This window comes from Schistocerca gregaria, chromosome 7 (assembly GCF_023897955.1).
Source record: "Schistocerca gregaria isolate iqSchGreg1 chromosome 7, iqSchGreg1.2, whole genome shotgun sequence".
NCBI classification, from domain to species: domain Eukaryota; kingdom Metazoa; phylum Arthropoda; class Insecta; order Orthoptera; family Acrididae; genus Schistocerca; species Schistocerca gregaria.
Window position 1 is genome coordinate 529,769,803 of NC_064926.1, and position 24,880 is coordinate 529,794,682.

The 24,880-nt window shown below is 43.3% G+C and overlaps 1 protein-coding gene across 1 annotated transcript in view; it reads right to left on the bottom strand.

Moving 5' to 3' along the window:
- Window positions 1-24,880, bottom strand: part of LOC126281441 (carbonic anhydrase-related protein 10-like) — a 421,827-nt gene that overhangs the window by 182,833 nt on the left and 214,114 nt on the right. The window contains exons 3-4 of the mRNA XM_049980412.1: window positions 9,451-9,587; window positions 3,836-4,027 (exon numbers count right to left, since the gene is read on the bottom strand). Of these exons, the coding sequence (XP_049836369.1) occupies window positions 3,836-4,027; window positions 9,451-9,587 (329 nt within the window). The remainder of the gene's footprint in view (window positions 1-3,835; window positions 4,028-9,450; window positions 9,588-24,880) is intronic.

Below are 24,880 nucleotides of genomic sequence, written 5' to 3' on the forward strand. Positions count from 1 at the left end.
GATTTGGTAACTTATCTGCTAGTGTAAGTTCTCGTGATGCATCAGCCTAGTGTTAAGATGTGACATAGATATTAAACATGGCCATTTTTACTGAAATATTTTTTCTGCTTAAGCTTTGTCATGTTTAGATATAAGTTAGTGCGTTTGCTGCTGCTTGCTTTGCCAATTTGCATTTTTTTGTTATTGCTGTTTGTATTAATTGTTTTGTGTTGCTGTATTGTCTCGTCCTTTAGTTCAGCATCTGAGCTCAGTAGATTTAAGTTAGCTTATTAGGGGGTATACTATATAAGAAACTAACTATGATGAATTGGAGGAAATGCATTGAGAAACTATAAGAAAATGGTTTGGCCAAAAAAGTTGTGTACAATGGAGAAAAACTACTTTTGAAAGAGGATGTGAATAGAATACAGAAAAAATGCTTGGATAGGATTTTCCTTTGGCTGGAGCAAATGTTGAAATAAGAGAGACGATCTATGGAATGAAGTTTTGGTTTGGACTGCAGTACCAAATGTTACACAGAAAACAATCCCTGTTCTTTCCTTTTGAGGTATCCAACTATGTGTTTGTGTACCCTTGTGTATTTGTTTTCTTCCTGTCTCTGTGTACTGTTTCATTGAATTTTTTTTCTTCTAATACTAAGCTACTGTTATCCTCAAATATAATTTGCCTTCATAATATGTTATTTACTTCGTAACGATGTTTAGACATTATTTACTCTGTTTCGTTTTAATGCTTATGTGTGAAGGTAATATTTCAAAAGTTACTCTGATCTTTTATGGATGTAGTTACGTCATAATTCCTGTAACACTAATGTATATGTTTTTTTCGATTCTATTGTAAAGCCTGTATTACTACAAATGATATCTGTACTATTACGCTCTTTAATAATGTATTTTGTATCTTTGTAATTGTATTCTTATATTGTAAATTTATAATTGTATAGATATCAGTTCTTCAAATTAAGTAACTTCTAAGTTACGTCTCACTGCACACGTTTCTGTTGGTCATAGTATATGGACAATATGTGAGAAGTAGGGACTAATTTCTACAAGGACTGCAGTGGGTCTACACCTTTGATGATTCACCAATACCATTATTTCTACAAGGATTGCAGTAAGTCTGCTCTGTGATGGCCTACCTACCAATATTCTTCAAAACTTCGACTGACTCTGCTGTGGCTTTGCTCTGTTGTGTCCCATTGCGTGTCTGCATGTCACGAGTCAGCACTGTCTTTCCTTTGGAAGGACAACGCTACTTCAAGACTCAATGGACCAACATTGCATCAATAAGTGTGTGCATTTGATTTCTTTGTTATTGTAATTACGAAAAATTTTTTCAAATCTGTATTAGCCACTGCCCAAAACAATTTCTAAAATTTTTTATGGGGACCATAGGGGCTATGTAAGTACGTTGTTTAGGTTTTTACATTGGTAACGGCACGTAGCGCTCCGTATGAAAATCACTGGCTGTGCTGTGTGCAGTCTGTGGCTAGACTGCATTGTCACTGCCATTGTAGTGTTGGGCAGCTGGGTATTATCTGCGTGTAGCGTTGCGCAGTTGGAGGTGAGCCGCCAGCAGTGGTGGATGTGGGGAGAGGGATGGCGGAGTTGTGAGAGCGGATGATGTGGACAGAGACAGTACATTTGTAAAACTGGGTGTCATGAACTGCTATATATATTATGACTTTTGAACACTATTAAGGTAAATACATTGTTTTTTCTCTATCTAAATCTTTCATTTGCTAACTATGCCTATCGGTTGTTTGTGGCTTCAGTAGTTAGAATCTTTTATTTAGCTGTCAGTAGTGGCGCTGTATTGCAGTAGTTCGACTAACGAAGATTTTTGTGAGGTAAGTGATTTGTGAAAGGCACAGGTTAATGTCAGTCAGGGCCATTCTCTTGTAGGGATTATTGAAAGTCATATTGCGTTGCGCTAAAATTATTGTGTGTCAGTTTAAGCACAATCATGTATAATTGTTCAAAGGGTACGTTTCAAGCCGTTAAACTTTAAAAGTTCATAAACAAATCTTACTTGCAGTAACAGGCAGACGTTCGTGTTGACAATTATGTGTATTATTGAAAACTGCAGCGTTTAACCGTTCCGTGTAATCTGAGAATGTAGTTAAATTTTCTAATCGATCCTATTCTAGCAGGTAGTGAATAATATCTCTTTAAAACTCAAATCAAACATTCTATTCTCTTGTACCTAAGGCCGGCCGCTTTGGCTGAGCGATTCTAGGCGCTTCAGTCTGGTACCGTGCGACCGCTAAGGTCCAAGGTTCGAATCCTGCCTAGGGCATGGATGTGTCCGATGTCCTTAGGTTAGTTAAGTTTAAGTAGTTCTAAGTTCTAAGGGACTGAGGACCTCAGATGTTACGTCCAATAGTGCTCAAAGCCATTTGAACCATTTTTTTGTGCCTGATTACATGTCCCCTGCATGTTTAAATGAAAACGAGAGCACTTCATTCTCAGAATCCATGCCCGCTTCAGTAATCAAGTTCGACTGGCACTGATACTCATCATTTTATCTTTTAAATTGAGTAGCAGAAGTAAGTCTTAGACAAACATCTACGAAACTTTTTCTTGCTTCAAATATTTGGGTAAATTATGAACATTCATGGAAACGTTCATCATTGGTGACAGTGATGTTGATTACGTGGCATGTCAACAAATCTGAGAACATTTTTTCGATTGTTTTGCTGGAAGATTGAGGGTCTGTTATGCGACGGTCAGTTTGACTTTACTAAGGGTAAAGACATCAGAGAAGTCGTTCTGATGTTATGTCTGATAATGAAAGTACCCCCCCCCCCCCCCCCCAAGAATAATCAAAATATGTTTATAAATTTGTTGACCTGGGAAAAGCGTTCGACACTGTAAAATAGAACAACTTGGAAATCATCATAGTATTTTTAGCTGTAGGGAAAGTCGAGTAATGTACGATATATAAAATAACCAAGAGTGGAAAAATAAGAGCGTAAAACATGACAGAATCAATGGCGGAAATAAAAGGAATATTCAGAAGGAAGATTAAAATTCATGTTGAAACGATTCCAATGACCATTCACTGATGATATTGCTGTCTAACATAAGTAAGGAAGAATGTTCAAATGTTCATATGTGTGTGAAATCTTATGGGACTTACCTGCTAAGGTCATCAGTCCGTAAGCTTACACACTACTTAACCTAAATTATTTTAAGGACAAACACTCATGCCCGAGGGAGGACTCGAACCTCCGCCGGGACCAGCCGCACAGTCCATGACTGCAACGCCCGAAGGCCCCGCGGCTTCTCACGCGCGACAGTAAGAAAGAATCTCATGATCACACACTAGGGTGTAAATGTTAACCGAAGAAAGATTAAAGTGATGAGTAGCAACAGAAATGAAATTAGCTGCGAACTTAGCATCAAAATGGGAACTACGAGAGGGGTATAACGAAGAAATTCTGCTGTCCTTGAAGCATAATAGCACATGGCGAACGACGCTGGGAGGTTGTAACAAGCAGATTAGTACAGGCAAACATTACATGATTGGTCAAGGTAAGTTCAGAAATGGTTCAAATGGCTCAGACCACCATGCGACTTAACTAAAAAATGGTTCAAATGGCAACATAGAGACTGAAATATATACAAAAAACAATTTGGGGAGATTGTGGGCTAGTGTTTTACTGGGAATTGGTAGCGGCCTGCATCATACCAGTGACAAGTCTGACGATCCCACAGTAATACACCCTCCCTTCCCGAAAACATCCCTATACGTCATAATGTAGCACCATACACGCTCCTCGCTCGGGCCTGAGCGTAAGACTGCGTGCCAGCAGTATATATTAGTGACTTACCTCTCCGGGGAAGTGGTATCCGTGGATACTGTGCTCGGAGCCGTGGCTGTTGTCCATGCCGTAGTGGAAGTACATCTCCTCCAGCTGGTAGCGGTAGGCCAGCGGGCCGCCCGATATGTTCACGTGGTGCTTGGCGTCCTTGTCCACGCGGAACACCATCGTCTGGCCGGTGTTCAGCAGCGTGCCGCTCACCTGCCGACGGAAGAGTTGGCCTCTTGTAACCACGCAACCAGTATCCAGGAGTCTGAAAGAAACTTTTTAGTACTGCAACTACCACAACTAATACCAGTTTCCTTGTGGCACTGTTTTTATTTTTCAAGGTATTTCGTCGTCAGTATCACGACCGAGGATGCTTGGTGAGTGTATGTGTGGGTGTGCGTGTGTGTGAGTTTGTGTGTGTGTGTGTGTGTGTGTGTGTGTGTGTGTGTGTGTGTTTCTGAGTGAGAGAGAGAGAGAGAGAGAGAGAGAGAGAGAGAGAGAGAGAGAAAGAGGAGGGGTAAGATGAGTGAGCGCCTGGATAATTTTCAACTTGGCGTGTGTATGAAACATTCGTCAGTACCAAGAGACGGGTACCATGGGGTTAACACGTCTGTTACACCCCGCCCTCGTCACGTCGTGTAACAAATTATCAACCGATGACTGAAAAGAGTTACTGAACAAAGTTCACATTTAAGGTAAGATGAGCTGGTGATCCTGTCGAAATATACTGAGACAATTATGGAACAGAGGAACACGCTGAACGAACAGGCGGTAGAAACTGGCTCCCAAATTTCTTTAGAGGAAACGAATGTCCGAAAAATTACTCGACGTTTCTTATTGTAGTACGATCAAATGGAAAGAAATAGGCAGTTTCACATACCTCTGTGCAAAAATGCCAATATAATCATGCGCAAAAGAAGGCACGACAGGGGGAGAGAGAAGATGACTGCTCCTTTTCGTACGTCACATGGCCTTTATATGACAAACGCAATTTCAAGAGAAGCTAAGCCCAGGCACTGTAAAACAGTGATCAAAACCCAGTGCCTTTACATAAGTCAGTACCGCAGTAAGACAGGAATTTGTGGACTGCGGGAAGCCGAGCAATTTGAAGAGCAAGTTATACAAAAAATGGGGCATTGGCGAGGGGAGGAGTCCAGATAACAGACGAACAGTAAGTTATAGACCGCTCGTTAGAGAAGAAAGTACAGAGGTTAATGAACAGCGTATAGAGTCAATAAGGAAACGACAGCTAACGTTGTACGGCTATCCGTTCAGGATGGATGTCACCCGAGCAAGGAGGTTGGTTTTCAGTGCATTGGACAACAGGACCAAAGTCTCCGATTAACACTTCAAGGAAGTACGGAAGGATCGCAAAGCCAACGAACTGAATGGTGAAGATATTGCTAACCCATGAAGTATAGATCATTTATCAACTACTTGAAGGCTTTTGCGATGAGCAGAAGCAGAATAGTGGTTGGACAGGATAAAGAAACTGGCGACCAGAGAAAGAACAAATCGCTTTTGGTTTTGAGAATAAGCTACGTATGTTACGTAATTCATGGAGAATCTTGAATTTTTCAAAGGAATATATAGTGTCATGAAACTACTGGACGAGTTAAAACTCTTCGCTCGACTCTGGGCTTGTTGAAGGTACCTTTCCTTTCGCAGACCATAGCTTCACCAGCGGTGTCAACTGAGACCAAAGTGACATCGCTAAGATATTCCGTTTGCCCTTTCTTCCATGGTTCCCGAGGACCAAAGCTATGGGTTTCATTCTTACCCGCCGCTACTGTTGGATGTTCGGTGGGTAGTTATCAGTGACAACATGGACTCTTGTATGTGTAACATATTTTTATTAATGATTCTCTTATTTTCTAAATCTCGAAACTACATTTCCCATCATTATTTCCTATAGGGGTACAACGTAAGTATCTCACAAAATCCTTGTTGTTTTAGTTTTATGTGTAAGATCGAATGGTTCTGAGGAACATTACAGGATATCAAAATTGTATGCCAGCTTCTGACAGCACAGTAACGAAACAAATCGAATTAAAACTCATGCCATAGAGTTCTACCCTAGTCACCCGTTATGGTTGAAATATAAGAAGTCAAATGTCAAAAGACTTGATTCTGTGTGCGTTTTAAAACACCTGGTTCACTTGAGCAGAACACTGTAATTCGTGTTTGATAAGATGGTAGCCAGTAATAAGTCATGTTTTTGTTCAAATATTCCTTTTTGGCAGATTAAAAGTGTGTGCCGGACCAAGACTCTAACTGGTGACCTCTGCCTTTCGCGGGCAACTGCTCTACCATCTGAGCTACCCACGCTCGACTCACGCTCCGCCCTCACAGCTGTACTTCTGCCAGTACCTTGTCTCCTACCTTCCAAACTTTACAGAAGGTCTCCTGCGAAACTCGCAGAACCAACAGTCCTGAAGGACAGGATATCGCGAACACATGGCTTAGCCACAGCCTATGGCTATCTGCCAGGAAGTTTTATATCAGAGCACACTCCGCTGCAGAGTGAAAATCTCATTCTGGAATCCTTTTTAGTGCTGTCATTCTTTTTACATTCATTCAAAGACCGGTTAAGCTTTACTCTTGTGCAAAACATGACGTTTCGGTATTCAATCAGCCAGAAGCTGGCAGTTGTGGCATCATATTACCGACGTGTGATAGGCACAGTGGAAACATAGCTTCATTTTACTTTGAAGTTCTATTATGATGTCTGGCGAGAACTGTAGTATTCACAAGGAAATAAGAAGCACTACTACAAATGTACTGTGGTAACTAACTCAATGAGAAACAGCAGTAATGTGAGATATAACGCTCACCTCAGATTGCTATGCACTATAGTTGTTCGCTGCGAATGACGAAGAACTTTTGTGACATCGATGAAGTGGACATCAGTGTGACAGAATGAAAAACATTCAAGAACAGAGCGAACCTTACCGACAGGTGACAATTTGTTAAAAAATGGTTTCATCATTTTTATTATTACTTGTTGCCAGATAGACACTTCTGAAAGCTACCTCTAGATGCACACTAGGTGTCTTCAAATAAGTCTGTAAATGAGCTAATGAAATCTCGGGAAATCACAGATACACTACGAAACAGAAAAACATTTAGAGATCTACCAGTATCAGCCTACTAAATCAAGAATCATCACATAATCTAATGAAAAGTATTGAGATTTTGTGGCTTATTATTGCATAAATAAAGGCTTACCGGACATGAAAACAGGTTCATGGATAGATTCAGGAAATCCCCTCACACAGAACTAAGCACGGTGCTTTTAAAGAAAAAAAAAGACAGATGTAAAGCTAATATCCAGACTTGCTTAAGGAAGTGTGAGAGGACAATTATATACAATATATATATTTACAATATATACTTATATATTTACAATATATACAGGGTGTAAAGGGTTCAGATATTTTTATATGTGGTTCGTTAATATGTACAAACGTCAATATATTGGTTGACTTTTCTCTGTGTCTAGCAGTCCTCCCAAAATCATGTCACATAATTTGCTACCTGATGTGTTCTTCATGGTCGCAGCTGTACCACGATTTGGACTACGCCTATGCCCCACTGCAGACTCTTAACTAAGGTACGAGCATATGGGATTGGTCATCAAATATGTAAGTGGCTCGAAGGCTTCTTAAGTAATAAAACCCAGTACGTAGTCCTCGATGGTGAGTGTTCGTTGGAGGAGATGGTATCATCTGGAGTGCCGCAGGGAAGTGTGGTAGGTCCGCTGTTGTTTTCGATCTACATAAACGATCTTTTGGATAGGGTGGAGAGCAATGTGCGGCTATTTGCTGATGATGCTGTGGTCTACGGGAAGGTGTCGTCGTTGAGTGACTGTAGGAGGATACAAGATGACTTGGACAAGATCTGTGATTGGTGTAAAGATTGCCAGCTAACTCTAAATATAGATAAATGTAAATTAATGCAGATGAATAGGAAAAAGAATCCCATAATGTTTGAATACTCCATTACTAGTGTAGCGCTTGACACAGTCACGTCGATTAAATATTTGGGCGTAACATTGCAGAGCGATATGAAGTGGGACAAGCATGTAATGACAGTTGTGAGGAAGGTGGATAGTCGTCTTCGGTTCATTGGTAGAATTTGGAGAAGATGTGGCTCATCTCCAAAGGAGACCGCTTATAAAATACTAATACGGCCTATTCTTGAGTACTGCTCGAGCGTTTTCGATCCCTATCAGGTTGGATTGAGGAAGCACATAGAAGCAATTCAGAGGTGGGCTGCTAGATTTGTTACTGGTAGGTTTGATAATCACGCGAGTGTTACGGAAATGCTTCAGGAACTCGGGTGGGAGTCTCTGGAGGAAAGGAGGCGCTCTTTTCGTGAATAGCTACTGAGGAAATTTAGAGAACTAGCATTTGAGGCTGACTGCAGTACTATTTTACTGCCGCAAACTTATATTTCGCGGAAAGACCACAAAGATAAGATAAGAGAGATTAGGACTCGTACAGAGGCATATAGGCAGTCATTTCTCCCTCGTTCTGTTTGGGAGTGGAACATGGAGAGAAAATGCTAGTTGTGGTACGAGGTACCCTCCGCCACGCACCGTATGGTGGATTGCGGAGTATGTATGTAGATGTAGAGGTATCGTTATAGGCTAAACACTTTGCGTCCACGTGTCTACACTTCAAAACCTGACCTGCTGCACAGGAGAAAATAATCTTTAAAGGCTTGCTCTTGCCACATGTACTTGGAGGTACTAATCAACCAAAAACGTACGACACGTAACACCTGTAGTTATTGATCTGCAAATGACGTAAGTGTTGACGAAATGTTGCTCATTACTCCATCCTGTCACCAATTGAAATACCTGTACTTATACACGTTACAACCTGTATAAATGATTTAGTGGATAACGTAGGAGGTACCACGACGCTATTTGTAGATGAAGCAGGTGGTGTCCTATAAGTAAGTAGGAACATCAGGCGACTGCGGCTCTTGAGAACTGCACATCATTGTGCAGCGCCTTTCAGTTTATATAAACAGCAGAGATCGATACGATCTGAGGCTACTGAGGCGTTGGAAAAATCTGAAGCGGAGATCCTTTTATCTTGGAGAAGCTTGCTACTGATATTCTGAGAGAGTGGACCAAAACATTACTTGCTGCTATATACTTCTCACGAAATGACCACAATGACCACAACGAGAAAATCTGAGCACTTTGAGCTAATATGGAGGTTTCTGACAGTCTACCCGCGCGCAATTGTTGCATGGAACAGGGAATGAGGGAAGAGGGTGTGGGGAGGGGGGATGGGCGAGGATCACGTAGTGGCACCGTAAGACACTTTGCTTCTCTCTTTAAAGCGTGTTGCTAGAAGAACTGTAGATGCTCATGTAGATATAACTTACGTAACCATATTGAAAATCTTGATGCTTCGTTAAAATGCGGGAACGAACTTGTAATAGCTCATTACGTAGAGGAAAGATGAGAAAGTTTTTGAAAAGTTTGGGAGAAAAAAAGCCAACATTTTAAGCAAAATGACGAACTTAACAATTGTTGCTGACTCAGAAAGCCTAAATTAGTATGCGGGTCTGTGGTTACACGCTGCTACATGCGCGTAGAGCTGAAGCGCGCTGCTTACAATGTGCTTGTCGATGTGGAGGGGCCGGAGCAGGGGGTCGAACAGCAGCTTCTCCGGGTCGACGTCGATGGGCGACTGTCTCCGCCCCTTGTTGCACAGCGACCACTGAGGGTTGATGCGACCCCAGAAGTTCGGACCTGTACAAATAAAAACAGACGTCAACGAAGAGTGAGGTGCGTAATGTTAGGACATATCGTATATAGTGATAGCGTATACTTAAACAGAGCTACCGAAATTTCCGAACTTTCAGTCCTAACCGAAGAGGTCCTATCTGTTGTAGAGCTCAACTCTTTTGCGCCAATGCCGTGTGATCTAGTAGGTGGGGGTAAAAAGATAACAGTAGGGGGAACGTGGAAGGAGGCATCCAACTGTGCCGTTTACTATTCAACGAAGTGAAATCTCCCGAACGCCTCTGTCGTAACCAGGAGATTTGAGCTAAGTTTAATTCAAAATTTCAAATGGCTCTGAGCACTATAGAACGTAAAATCCGATGTCATCAGTCCCCTAGAACTTATAACTACTTAAACCTAATTAACCTAAGGACATCACACACATCCATGCCCGAGGCAGGATTCGAACCTGCGACTGTCGGGGTTTCGCGGTTCGAGACTGAAGCGCCTAGAACCGCTCGGCCACATCGGCCGGCTAAGTTTAATTCATTTACGGGCCAATACCTCCCAAAAAATCAACGAGGGACTGTAGTAGCCTTAAGTGTTTATGTGTTTACCTAAGAGAAGTCGATAACTTGGCCGACGTACGCAGTTTACCTGTGTTCTCCGTGATAAATCAACATCTTTATGCAAAATACTTCATCACAACTTTGAATTGTTACAACAGTTACTTCCTTTATGTTTCTCACCATCATTTAGCAGTGTTGTGATCAGAACCAACTTAGTTGTATTCTCAAGTTGCTTCTTACAAGCAAACTTTATACAAATTCTACTCCTCATTTACTTTGCCGTCGGTTTCGAGTAAAAAAAGCGGCATGAACGAAATTCAAAATTTTGTTTTTGCTAGTGAAACCATAAGAACCACTTGTACGAGGACATGCTGAAAACAAATACCTCAGAATTTTGTATGTAAAAACTCTTAAAGTTTTCCGTTAAAAAAGCGAAAAATACACTCCTGGAAATTGAAATAAGAACACCGTCAATTCATTGTCCCAGGAAGGGGAAACTTTATTGACACATTCCTGGGGTCAGATACATCACATGATCACACTGACAGAGCCACAGGCACATAGACACAGGCTACAGAGCATGCACAATGTCGCCACTAGTACAGTGTATATCCACCTTTCGCAGCAATGCAGGCTGCTATTCTCCCATGGAGACTATCGTAGAGATGCTGGATGTAGTCCTGTGGAACGGCTTGCGATGCCATTTCCACCTGGCGCCTCAGTTGGACCAGCGTTCGTGCTGGACGTGCAGACCGCGTGAGTCGACGCTTCATCCAGTCCCAAACATGCTCAATGGGGGACAGGTCCGGAGATCTTGCTGGCCAGGGTAGTTGATTAAACCTTCTAGAGCACGTTGGGTGGCACGGGATACATGCGGACGTGCATTGTCCTGTTGGAACAGTAAGTTCCTTTGCCGGTCTGGGAATGGTAGAACGATGGGTTCGATGACGGTTTGGATGTACCATGCACTATTCAGTGTCCCCTCGACGATCACCAGAGGTGTACGGCCAGTGTAGGAGATCGCTCCCCACACCACGATGCCGGGTGTTGGCCCTGTATGCCTCGGTCGTATGCAGTCCTGATTGTGGCGCTCACCTGCACGGCGCCAAATACGCATACGACCATCATTGGCACCAAGGCAGAAGCGACTCTTATCGCTGAAGACACGTCTCCATTCGTCCCTCCATTCACGCCTGTCGCGACACCACTGGAGGCGGGCTGCACGATGTTGGGGCGTGGGCGGAAGACGGCCTAATGGTGTGCGGGACCCTAGCCCAGCTTCATGGAGACGGTTGCGAATGGTCCTCGCCGATACCCCAGGAGCAACAGTGTCCCTAATTTGCTGGGAAGTGGCGGTGCGGTCCACTACGGCACTGCGTAGGATCCTACGGTCTTGGCGTGCATCCGTGATTCGCTGCCGTCCGGTCCCAGGTCGACGGGCACGTGCACCTTCCGCCGACCACTGGCGACAACATCGATGTACTGTCGAGACCTCACGCCCCGCCTGTTGAGCAATTTGGCGGTATGTCCATCCGGCCTCCCGCATGCCCACTATACGCCCTCGCTCAAAGTCCGTCAGCTGCACATACGGTTCACTTCCTCGCTGTCACGGCATGCTACCAGTGTTAAAGACTGCGATGGAGCTCCGTATGCCACGGCAAACTGGCTGACACTGACGGCGGCGGTGCACAAATGCTGCGCAGGTAGCGCCATTCGACGGCCAACACCGCGGTTCCTGGTGTGTCCGCTGTGCCGTGCGTGTGATCATTGCTTGTACAGCCCTCTCGCAGTGTCCGTAGCAAGTATGGTGGGTCTGACACACCGGTGTCAATGTGTTCTTTTTTCCATTTCCAGGAGTGTATTTATTAAGATTTTACATCTTTATTCTTAAAGTACACAAAATCATATCTCAGCCTAGACACCCTGACGATGAACAAATTCCGTCCAACGAAAGAACCATTTGTTGAGACGGCCACTACAGTGTGTTGGACCTTGTTGACGGAGCCACAATCTTACCTCTGCTATCACCGCTGGATTACTATCATATAGAATTCACTGAACGTGCTCTGTAAATTTTGGAAACAAGTACATCTGATGGATCCACGTCGGTACTGTATCGAGGGTGACAACTGACTGTAAAGCCAAGCCGTCGGATTATTACGGGTGTCGCAGCGCTCGTGTGTGGTCTTGCACTGTCGAGCTGAAGTAGACGGTTCTCCATGTGTGGATGAACGTTCGAGTTAATGAAACTCGATTACAGCAAACTGTCTGTCACACACCGACATAATCACGTTACATAACACCATGAACACTATGTTGCTATATATGATTCGTCGCCCTGTCATTAGGTGTCAGGATCCATGCTTCACCACCATGCATAGCAATAGGGACTTTCATTGTCTTATGGAATTTTATCTGGATCTCTTTGTGTTAGGTGTTTGACTGTGTTATGCTGATCGTGCCTCACATCCATGAGAGTTGGAAGTCTACCGAATAATGTAGATAACGCGTAATACCGCAACAAATAATGGGAACAGAAGAAAATAATTCTGATGCACTACTCTTCTGCATGCCTCCGTATTGTTTACCACAAACAGATATTTGGCTGACTTTTTAGAATCGCTGAACAATCTTCTGGGTGTACGACATCGAACGTCAGTACTCACACTGCAGTTTAGTGAGACGAAAGTGTTGAAACGTGTACGAACGTTAAGAAACTGTACATACCCCTCCCCCACCCCCTCCCCACCCCCCCACCACCAACACACACACACACACACACACACACACACACACACACACACACACACACACACACACACACACACACACAAACACAAGAAATCATATTTTACGACAATTTGTAACTACAGTACATTACATTTGTTGTGAAACAAGGTAAATAAGTAACTGAATAACGTTTATATTCTTAAATCTAAACGTTAAGGGACCATTTAAACCAACAGAGGAACAAAGCACCAAGCACTGACCACGCGCATGCAGGATTTGACATTATAAAATCGCTTACTACAAACCGTTCTTACGAGCCACTCCCTTGGTCCTATTGAGATCTCGTGCACGCCTTTGCATTAGGCACACAATATTCGAATCTACTATTACGGCACAGTGGACAAACCTGCATAATGTTACTGACGATCAGATCAATGACAGTTCACGCCAGCTCAGATAGCCGCGTGCAGTACAGTAGTAGTACTCTGGTTCCGGGATGCTGTGATGCAAAGAGGCACGTCGATCCAAGATCGAACACTCCCCTTCCCCCCTTACAGAGTAATTTTGAGCCAACACGACAACAAGAATGGAAATTTCTGGCTGTTATCCACACCTGACAAGGTGAATACTGGGCTGGTACCTATGTCACACCTTAGCACCTCAGTTACACGATTCACAAACATATCGAAAAACATTCTTACACTATCACACAGGAAAATGGGAAACACAAAGTCGAATATGGCGCTGGAGGTAAGCGGGATCAGAGCGACGGTAAGGGCATCCAGCTCAGCCAGCCCTACCGTCTAATATTGCCAAATCCAGATTAACATGCCGACCACGTAAAATAAGGCCAAGAAAAAGAAGAAGAGACGGATTGTGCTTTAGAAGCCATGGAGCGAGTTGGTCCAATAGCTGATTTCACCCGAAGGTTTTTTTCATCGGCATCAAGGAGTTTGAAGGGAAAAACTGCATAACAGCATCACTTTCAAGGTCTACTAAGTAACCCAGCGATTCACCTCCAGAACAGTAATATTGTCTTAGCTTCCCAGAAGTATCAAACCCCCACAGCAACAATTCCCACTATACACCTTCGTCGCAGCCTCATGTATTGTTACCATTCTGTGTGATGTCTTACAATGTGATACATATCCATGATATTCTATCCTGCGCAAGCCTCTTCATCTCCGAATACATATTTCAACCTATAATCTTCTGAATCTGCTTACTGTATTCATTTCGTGGCCTTCCTCTGTTACTTTTATCGTCCTTACTTCGCTCCAGTACTAAAGTGGTGATCCCTTGATATCTCAGAATGTGTCCTATCAATCAGTCCGTTCTTCTAAGCAGATTGAGCCACAAATTTGTTTTCCAACCACTTCCATTCAGAACTTCCCCGTCAGTTACGTCATCTAACCTTCAACATTTTTTTGGAGCACCACAGTCCAAAAACTTCTATTCTCTTCTTGTCTAAACTGTTTATCGTTCATATTTCACTGCAACACATGGTTGCACTCCATACAAATACTTTCTGAAAAAACTTCCTGAAACTTAAATCTATATTTGATGATAATGGTTTCTCTACTTCAGAAACGCTATCCATGTCAATACCAGTCTACATTTTATATCCTCTCTACTTCGGACGTGATGAGTTGACTTGTTGCCCAAATAGCGAAACTCATCTGCTACCTTAAGCATGTCGTTTTCTAATCTACCTTTCTCAACAGCACGTGATTTAATTTGACTAAATTCCGTTATCCTTCTTTCGCTTTTGTTGATATTTATCTTACATACTCCTTTGCAGACATTGTCCATTCCGTTCATCTGCTCTTCAGAGTCCTTTGTTGTCTTGACAGTTTTGCTATGTCATCCTCTAACCTCAAAGTTATTATTCTTTTTTTTCTCCCTGAACTTCAATTCCTACTTCAAATTTTTCTTTCATTTATTTTACTGCTACTCAATGTACAGTCTGAAAAACAGTTATTCTACAATCCTGCATCACTCCATTCTCAACTACTGCTTCCCTTTCATACCCTTCGACTCTTATAAGTGCCGTCTGGTTCTTGTACAAGTTGTAAATAGCCTTTCGCTCCCTGTATTTTACCCCTACTGCCTTCAGAATTTCGAGGGGAGTAGTCTAGTTAACACTGTTAAAAGCTTTCTCTAAGCTAAGAGTGTTATAAACCTACGTTTCCATCCTTATATTTTCTCCTTACGTCATATTAACAGAATCTTCCGTTGGTTCTTGGTAGAACAACATTATAATAATAAATTAAAAGCACCAATTTGCTTTTGTTCTACAATATTGTAGAACAAAAGCAAACTGGTGTTCTCCTAACGTCAATTAAATTCACTATCTCCTGTATTATCCAACGATCTCTACTAGGATTTATTTTTTACCTATTTGGTGTTGTGCTGCCTTCACTATTTCATCTCTCAAAGCTACCCATTCGTATTCTACTGCATTCTTTTCCCCTGTTCTTGTCAATTTTTTGCCTAATATTCTCTCGAATCTCTTAAAAACCTGTAGTTTGTTCAGGGCCCATCTCCCCAGTTTCCTATCTTTCAGCAATTTCTTCACTTTTAATCTACAGTTTAGAACCAATACATTGTGGTCAGAGTCCACATCCGCCCATGGAAATGTCTTGCAATTCGACATGAGGCTTCCAAATCTCTGTCTTACCACTGAATAATCGATCTGAAGCGTTCCGGTGTCTCCTGGTCTTTTTAAAATGTACAGTCTTCTTTCATGTTTCTTAAATAAAGTGTCAGCGATGATCACATTATGCTTTGGGCATAATTCTAATAGACGGCTTCCTCTTTTATTGTTCCCCCAGTGCGCATTCACCCACAAATTTTCGTTGCCTTTCTTTTTGTACTATAGTATTTCATTCCCCCATATTCTCGTTTATCCGCTAATGCATTTCTTCAGTTTCTTCATTTGGTATAAAAAGTTGTACTATTGTTGTGATTTTGGCTTTGCGTCTGTATTGGCTACAACAACGCGTTCACTATAGTGTTCAAAGTAGCTTAACTGCATTCCTATTATCTTATTAATTATTAAACCTACTTCTGATGTATCCCTGTTTCATTTTGTATTTATATCCCTGTATTCATATGACCGGCAGTCCTGATCCTACTGCCACCGATCTTTACCAATTCCCACTATATCTAACTTTAAGTTATACATTTCCATTTTAAAATTTTCTGGAAACATATAGAGTAATTTAATTTCTACTATCAGCAGACTTTAGTTACATTTCAAGATCCTTTAACGCATTACAAAAAATTAATATAACCTATTGAATACCCAATAGGTTAACTTCACTATGCTGAGTTATCCATATACAATGTGATCAGATACGACGACAATTTGTTTGTTACTCTGTGAAAGCAATGAGCACTGCTCATTTTCATTCTGTACTAGAGTGCTTTGGTTTTACTAACTAAGACGAGGTGACGGTTCCAACACATGCGTCTTTCGAAACGACCGCGACCAGAAAATCAGCGAAAATTTATGTAAGTCTCATACGAACGTTAACCAACAAATATTATTACCTGACACCATTGGCAAATACAACAGCGAAGGGAGGAAAATATAGAGGTAACACGAGTACCATTTGCCACCCTTGTAAAGTTGTTTGTGAAATATAGAAACAACACCGTCTACTATCACTCTGTGTAATGCCGACTTTGAGAGAATGATCCTTCTGACACAGGCCTCACGCGTCAGTCAATGCGCAAGGAAAAATGAGGAGCGGTGAGAACTGCTAGGAGGCACTTGCCCCCTCCTACAATCCCGGCACCTGCTTTTCTTTTTATTCCCAACAGAATTCTCACGAAATTCTAGCAATGATTGTCTACAAACCTATTACACTGAACATTTAACATTGCGCAGTGTGACTGTAAATACTGTGACCTTAGACATCCCCTTAAACTATATGACAATAAAAATAATAATAATAATAATAATAACAAGTACCTCCTTAATGCCTACTGATGGTCCAATCGAGGATGAACGACCGTAGCGTCAAACATCATTCAGTGACATCATGTGGATACGGTATGGATGTGTATAAGACATCAGCACACCGTACACCCGGCCTTTGTCCTGTTAGCAGATGCGGTGCCGCTGCTGCTTGGTCAAGTAGCTTAGCAGATAGGTTTACGAGGCTGAGTTCACGACGTTACAGTGTTTCCGTCGAGGAAAAATCGCTGACAATACCGGGAATCGAACGCGGCTCCGCTGCATGCCAGTCGACAACGTAAACGACTCAGCCGTAGATTGCAGGCTTTCAAAAAAATGTGGCCCTCAACTGCGTGCCCTCGGAGTGAGAGTTGAAATATTAAAAGTTTTGACTGGTTTCGTTGTCGAGGGGGTAGAATACGTAGTTGCCGCATTACATGCAAAATACTGCTCAGTCTACAGTATACAATATGAATGCACTCATGAATCGAATAGTCGAATTTTCTTATCACTCAGCAATTGCGAATTTTGAATGTAACATTTAAGAATGAAAGATTGCAATTAAATAAAATCTGCAGGTGCAATAGCAGAAGTACTTTTAAGAATGCCATTTATTTGTGCAAAACACTTATTGGTATCGATGGTCCAGCAATTAAATTAAATATGAGTTGAGTGACAGGGAAAGAGTAGATTCCTGCTTCACGTAATTAGTTATTACCAACAACACAGGTCAAGACATATTCACTTCTAAACGTATAATACGTCTTCACTGCAGAAACCACGGAAATATAACAAGTATGCTAATCGGCATTATGAAATACACTCCTGGAAATGGAAAAAAGAATACATTGACACCGGTGTGTCAGACCCACCAAACTTGCTCCGGACACTGCGAGAGGGCTGTACAAGCAATGATCACACGCACGGCACAGCGGACAAACCAGGAACCGCGGTGTTGGCCGTCGAATGGCGCTAGCTGCGCAGCATTTGTGCACCGCCGCCGTCAGTGTCAGCCAGTTTGCCGTGGAATACGGAGCTCCGTCGCAGTCTTTAACACTGGTAGCATGCCGCGACAGCGTGGACGTGAACCGTATGTGCATTTGACGGACTTTGAGCGAGGGCGTATAGTGGGCATGCGGGAGGCCGGGTGGACGTACCGCCAAATTGCTCAACACGTGGGGCGTGAGGTCTCCACAGTACATCGATGTTGTCGCCAGTGGTCGGCGAAAGGTGCACGTGCCCGTCTACCTGGGACCGGACCGCAGCGACGCACGAATGCACGCCAAGACCATAGGATCCTACGCAGTGCCGTATAGGACAGCACCGCCACTTCCCAGCAAATTAGGGACACTGTTGCTCCTGGGGTATCGGCGAGGACCATTCGCAACCGTCTCCATGAAGCTGGGCTACGGTACCGCACACTGTTAGGCCGTCTTCCGCCCACGCCCCAACATCGTGCAGCCCGCCGTCAGTGGTGTCGCGACAGGGGTGAATGGAGGGACGAATGGAGACGTGTCGCCTTCAGCGATGAGAGTCGCTTCTGCCTTGGTGCCAATGATGGTCGTATGCGTGTTTGGCGCCGTGCAGGTGAGCGCCACAATCAGGACTGCATACGACCGAGGCACACAGGGCCAACACCCGGCATCATGGTGTGGGGAGCGATCTCCTACACTGGCCGTACCCTTCTGGTGATAGTCGAGGGGACACTGAATAGTGCACGGTACATCCAAACCGTCATCGAACCCATCGTTCTACCATTCCTAGACCGGCAAGGGAACTTGCTCATCCAACAGGACAATGAACGTCCGCATGTATCCCGTGCCACCCAACGTGCTCTAGAAGGTGTAAGTCAACTACCCTGGCCAGCAAGATCTCCGGACCTGTCCCCCATAGAGCATGTTTGGGACTGGATGAAGCGTCGACTCACGCGGTCTGCACGTCCAGCACGAACGCTGGTCCAACTGAGGCGCCAGGTGGAAATGGCATGGCAAGCCGTTCCACAGGACTACATCCAGCATCTCTACGATCGTCTCCATGGGAGAATAGCAGCCTGCATTGCTGCGGAAGGTGGATATACACTGTACTAGTGCCGACATTGTGCATGCTCTGTTGCCTGTGTCTATGTGCCTGTGATTCTGTCAGTGTGATCATGTCATTTATCTGACCACAGGAATGTGTCAATAAAGTTTCCCCTTCCTTGGACAATGAATTCACGGTGTTCTTATTTCAATTTCCAGGAGTGTATAATACGTCTTCTCTGCAGAAACCACGGAAATATAACAAGTATGCTAATCGGCATTATGAAATATTTCTATGTCCTGCGACCACACGCAAACTTGTCGACACACCCCAAGTGCTTCATGCGACCTTCCGTCGAGCCTTCCTGTCCAGAACCCCCTCCTGTCCTTTGCAACACGATGCTCCTCCCCCACTTCCACACAGTCCCTCCATTGACTTCGACAGTCGCCTACCTCAGTAACGAGCACTGTGGTTGGCTAAAGCGCTCCCGTCACGTCTCCAAGCCAATGCACACTCACAAACATACTGAAACACAAAGGAAATACTGGATTTACATTTAAATAACTAGAAATTAAATAAATATTCCTACGGCTGGACCATAAACATGCTTAAGACACATTATTAAATACATAAACAAATTAAATAAACAAGGGAATAAAAACAAAAGGATGCCAGTAGACTAATATCTCTGTGATTTCTAAAACACATTATATATTTGACCTGTTCCTTCATGACTAGTATATATCGGATTTGAACAAAGACATAGATTTATAAGCATGCTGCTACCGTTTCTTCGTGTAACTGTGGAGCACTTATGGTCTGATGTGATGAATAGTAATCGTCGTCTCTGACCTCCAACAACTCATGTAGTGTTCAAGTTACATGCCTGTAATTCATACTAATTTAGGTGTACACTAACAGCCTTCTAAGGTAACGTCGATCGACAAAATCGGATGAACCGTTTGGATTTTGGAATTCGTTGCTGGGTGTTACTTGTATAACTTACAGTCGGATGCTAAACTTTTCTGGTCGCGGTGGCCGAGCGGTTCTAGGCGCTACAGTCTGGAACCGCGTGACCGCTACGGTCACAGGTTTGAATCCTGCATCGGGCATGGATGTGAGTGATGTCTTTAGGTTAGTTAGTTTTAAGTAGTTCTAAGTTCTAGGGGACTGATGACCTCAGCTTTTAAGTCCCATAGTGCTCAGAGCCATTTGATCCACTTTTTTTTTTTTTTTTTTGCTAAACTTTAAACTACTAAAGGTATTGAAAATCGAACTACCCCCATCAGAATCGTCGTGCAAATAACTGTAATGTAAATGTTTCCTTTTAAGGTATCATGATTCCTCTGGCTATTATTAATTTCTACGTGAACTGTGAAATCTCCGCCATTATGGTTTCACAAGTCCGCCAACTTTGGGACTCTTGGCATACAAATCTCCTCCATGGACACAAAGCACAGCGACAACATGGGATTCCCAGCCTTGGGTTTGGCCTGGACCACGCGCTCGGGCCACCCCTCTTGCTCAGGCTACTGTTGGGCACCACGTAATTGTTGACGAGCCCCGTGCTTGCAGAGAGCACGTGTGGCCCCGCCAACTCCGAACTTAGAATGTTTTCAGGGCTCCACAACTCGCCCGTTACCTCACACACCTCAAAGTATTAACAATCTGGCTTGCCATAATGTTCAGAAGTAGCACCCTTCACTTCATACAAGTACATAAGAAGCAAATTACAAAGAACAGTATTAAATGGTTAAAACGCCAGGCCAATAGTGTCTACAAAATATTTCTACTGGTCTGCGAGCAGCAGAAATTTCGAAACGAAATTAAATTTACACATATTATGAACGAAGCGGCAAGTTAAATAAATGCCTACATTTCACTTATGCATAAAATTTTATTTTGGACAAGAACTAATTTTTTTTTAAATGCGCTTTCAGTTGTCTACGATTTGTAAGCACTTTTTGTGCCACTCACTCAGCGCTAAGGCACCTCTTTGCATTAATTCTTCCGTCGCTCTACACGTGCTCACACGGATTTGATCAACTCACAACGGTCTTTTGACGAAGAGCCTCGCAGAAATCGTGTCTGCCTCTGAATTCCGAGCTCCACTGTTTATCATGACAAACCTGTCTACAACGAAACACAAAAGTAGAAACCCTTAAACATAGCACTAAAGATTCCCTACTGCAGAAACGATACTTTCGTAAGAAAGTCACAAGGCGAACGACTGAATCACAGTAAGCTCAAATTCCTAAAAGGTTTATTTAACTGACTTTAATAAATTCTTCCTACCACCTTGCACCAAAAAATGAGTGTACAAACAATTACAATTTCAATACCGTTCAAACTGACAACTAAATTCTTTCTAACACTCTTACACAAAGTCAATACATATTTTACTGAATCCACGAGGTCACTGACCTCTAGTTACCGTCAGTGTCTTAACTTCCTTCTCTGGCACACGTGCAGTGCCCCAATAAGCTAACAAATTACCAATGAATCCCCAAGTAAAACACATAAAATAATCCCTCTAAAATCACTACTTCTAATTACAAATTAGAATAGTTTTTCATTTCTCCCCTTTCTCTATGTACAACCTCAACTCTGTCACGTTTCTTAGAGCCGAAGGCTTTCTTGACACAGGGTATTTTAAACGGTATGCATTTCAGTGAAGTCTCTCTGCTAAAACAAATGGTCCATAGTATAACTCGAATAATTTCTTAATCTCCCCGCCCACTTCACTGGAACGCTGTTTGGTGCGTAGAAGCACTTCGTACCCCACTTTGTACTTCATCGGTTTGTATCGCCCAACGTGTGACCTTTTCCTTTCAGCGGCTAGCTTTTTCATGCTGGCCGTTACTGCCTGCTCTATTTCAGCAGCCGATTCAGCTTTTCGCGGCGGGAATTCTTCTGTGAGTAGGAACTTTGGTTTCACCCCGGTCATGACTTCCAAAGTTGACTACCCCGTAGCCTTACTTTTTACGCTGTTAACTACGTCCTCAAACGCACTCACATACTCCGTACCCTTGGAATGACGCCTGCTGGCATACGTCCTACATAAACGTCCTACTTCCCGCATATACCGTTCACACGGGTTGCTCGCTGGGTGGTACACAGATATACGGATATGTTGTACACCCTGGTCGTTCATGAACGTGTTATGATCGTTCGAAGTAAACTGTGATCCGTAGTCAGACAACAGCCTTACTGGTTTTAAAGTATTCCTGAAGAAATCCTTCTCCTGGCGATCAGAGTTTTAGTAATCGCTTTCCGTATCGGATACACTTTAATGATCTTAGAGAAAATGTCCACCACAACAGTTACGCACTTCATGCCGCCGCGTCCTGTGGGTCGTGGGCCAAAATTGTCCACAGCCAGTAACTCGCCCACTTTGGTAGGTATAATGCTTTGCATTTCCCCCTGTTGCGCGGCCGTGCAGTTGGCAACTGTCCCACGCCGCCAGCTGCGCGGACCCGTCTGGCCACGTTATTTACGTGGGCGGATTCCTCGATGACTTCAGTGCACTTTTCGGCCACGTAATTTCGATAACTGAACATGGCGTGGTCTATTAACTGATCCACATACCTATTGGGAAAACGCAGTTTCCATTTGTCCGTCTCTTGTATTTCTTAAAGCATTTGGGTAGTTTCTCGTATATCTTGCTGTCGAAATTCATCTTACTGTGTTTCAGTTCAGGATCGTCGTTTTGTTCTCACTGCATATCTTTGCCAGAATTTCTTCCTCGCCCGCTACCCCCTTCATATGCAGTAGCTTAAATTCGTTCGCCTCCACCCTTCCATCGTCTCCGCCCCCACTGGTAATCGGGACAGAGCATCGTCAACACAATTTTCTGTACCCTTGCTGCTGTGGATTTGGAATTTGAATTGCTGCATGAACATTGCACAACGCATTAAGCGGTCGTTCAGTATCTACATCTACATCTACATTTATACTCCGCAAGCCACCCAACGGTGTGTGGCGGAGGGCACTTTACGTGCCAGTATCATTACCTCCCTTTTCTGTTCCAGTCGCGTATGGTTCGACGGAAGAACGACTGTCTGAGAGCATCCGTGCGCGCTCGAATCTCTCTAATTTTACATTCGTGATCTCCTCGGGAGGTATAAGTAGGGGGAAGCTATATATTCGATACCTCGTCCAGAAACGCACTCTCTCGAAACCTGTACAGCAAGCTACACCGCGATGTAGTGCGCCTTTCTTGCAGAGTCTGCCACTTGAGTTTGCTAAACATCTCGGTAACGCTATCACGGTTACCAACTAACCCTGAGACGGAACGCGCCGCTCTTCTTTGGATCTTCTCTATCTCCTCCGTCAACCCGATCTGGTACGGATCCCACACTGATGAGCAATACTCAAGGATAGGTCGAACGAGTGTTTTGTAAGCCACCTCCTTTGTTGACGGACTACATTTTCTAATGAATCTCAACCTGGTACCCGCCTTACCAACAATTAATTTTATATGATCATTTCACTTCAAATCGTTCCGCACGCATACTCCCAGATATTTTACAGAAGCAACTGCTACCAGTGTTTGTTCCGCTATCATACAATCATACAATAAAGGATCCTTCTTTCTATGTATTCGCAATACATTACATTTGTCTATGTTAAGGGTCAGTTGCCACTCGGTGCACCAAGTGCCTATCCGCTGCAGATCTTCCTGCATTTCGCTACAATTTTCTAATGCTGCAACTTCTATGTACACTGCAGCATAATCCGCGAAAAGCCGCATGGAACTTCCGACACTATCTACTAGGACATTTATATATTTTGTGAAAAGCAATGGTCCCATAACACTCCCCTGTGGCACGCCAGAGGTTACCTTAACGTCTGTAGACGTCTCTCCATTGATAACAACATGCTGTGTACTGTTTGCTAAAAACTCTTCAATCCAGCCACACAGCTGATCTGATATTCCGTTGGCTCTTACTTTGTTTATCAGGCGACAGTGCGGAACTGTATCGGACGCCTTCCGGAAGTCAAGGAAAATAGCATCTACCTGGGAGACTGTATCTAATATTTTCTGGGTCTCATGAACAAATAAAGCGACTTCGGTCTCACACAATCGCTGTTTCCGGAATCCATGTTGATTCCTACATAGTAGATTTTGAGTTTCCAAAAACGACATGACACTCGAGGAAAAAACATGTTCTAAAATTCTACAAGAGATCGACGTCAGAGATAGAGGTCTATAGTTTTGCGCATCTGCTCAACAACCCTTCTTGAAGACTGCGACAACCTGTGCTCTTTTCCAATCATTTGGAACGTTCCTTTCCCCTAGAGACTTGCGGTACACGGCTGTAACAAGGGGGCAAGTTCTTTCGCGTACTCTGTGTAGAATTGAATTGGTATTCCGTCAGGTCCAGTGGACGTTCCTCTGTTGAGTGATTCCAGTTGCTTTTCTATTCCTTGGACACTTATTTCGATGTGAGCCATTTTTTCGTTTGTGCGAGGATTTAGAGAAGGAACTGCAGTGCGGTCTTCCTCTGTGAAACAGCTTTGGAAAAAGATGTTTAGTATTTGAGCTTTACGAGTGTCATCCTCTGTTTCAATGCAATCATCATCCCGGAGTGTCTGGATTTTCTGTTTCGAGCCACTTAATGATTTAACGTAAGACCAGAACTTCCTAGGATTTTCTGTCAAGTCGGTACATAGAATTTTACTTTCGAATTCACTGAACGCTTCACGCATAGCCCTCCTTACGCTAACTTTGACATCGTTTAGGTTCTGTTTGTCTGAGATGTTTTAGCTGCGTTTCAACATGGAGTGAAGCTCTCTTTGCTTTCGCAGTAGTTTCCTAACTTTATTGTTGAACCACTGTGGGTTTCTCCCGTTCCTCACAGTTTTACTCGGCACGTACCTGTCTAAAACGCATTCTACAATTTCCTTAAACTTTTTCCATAAACACTCAACATTTTCAGTGTCTGAACAGAAATTTTCGTTTTGATCTGTTAGGTAGTCCGAAATCTGCCTTCTATTACTCTTGCTAAACAGATAAATCTTCCTCTCTTTTTTTA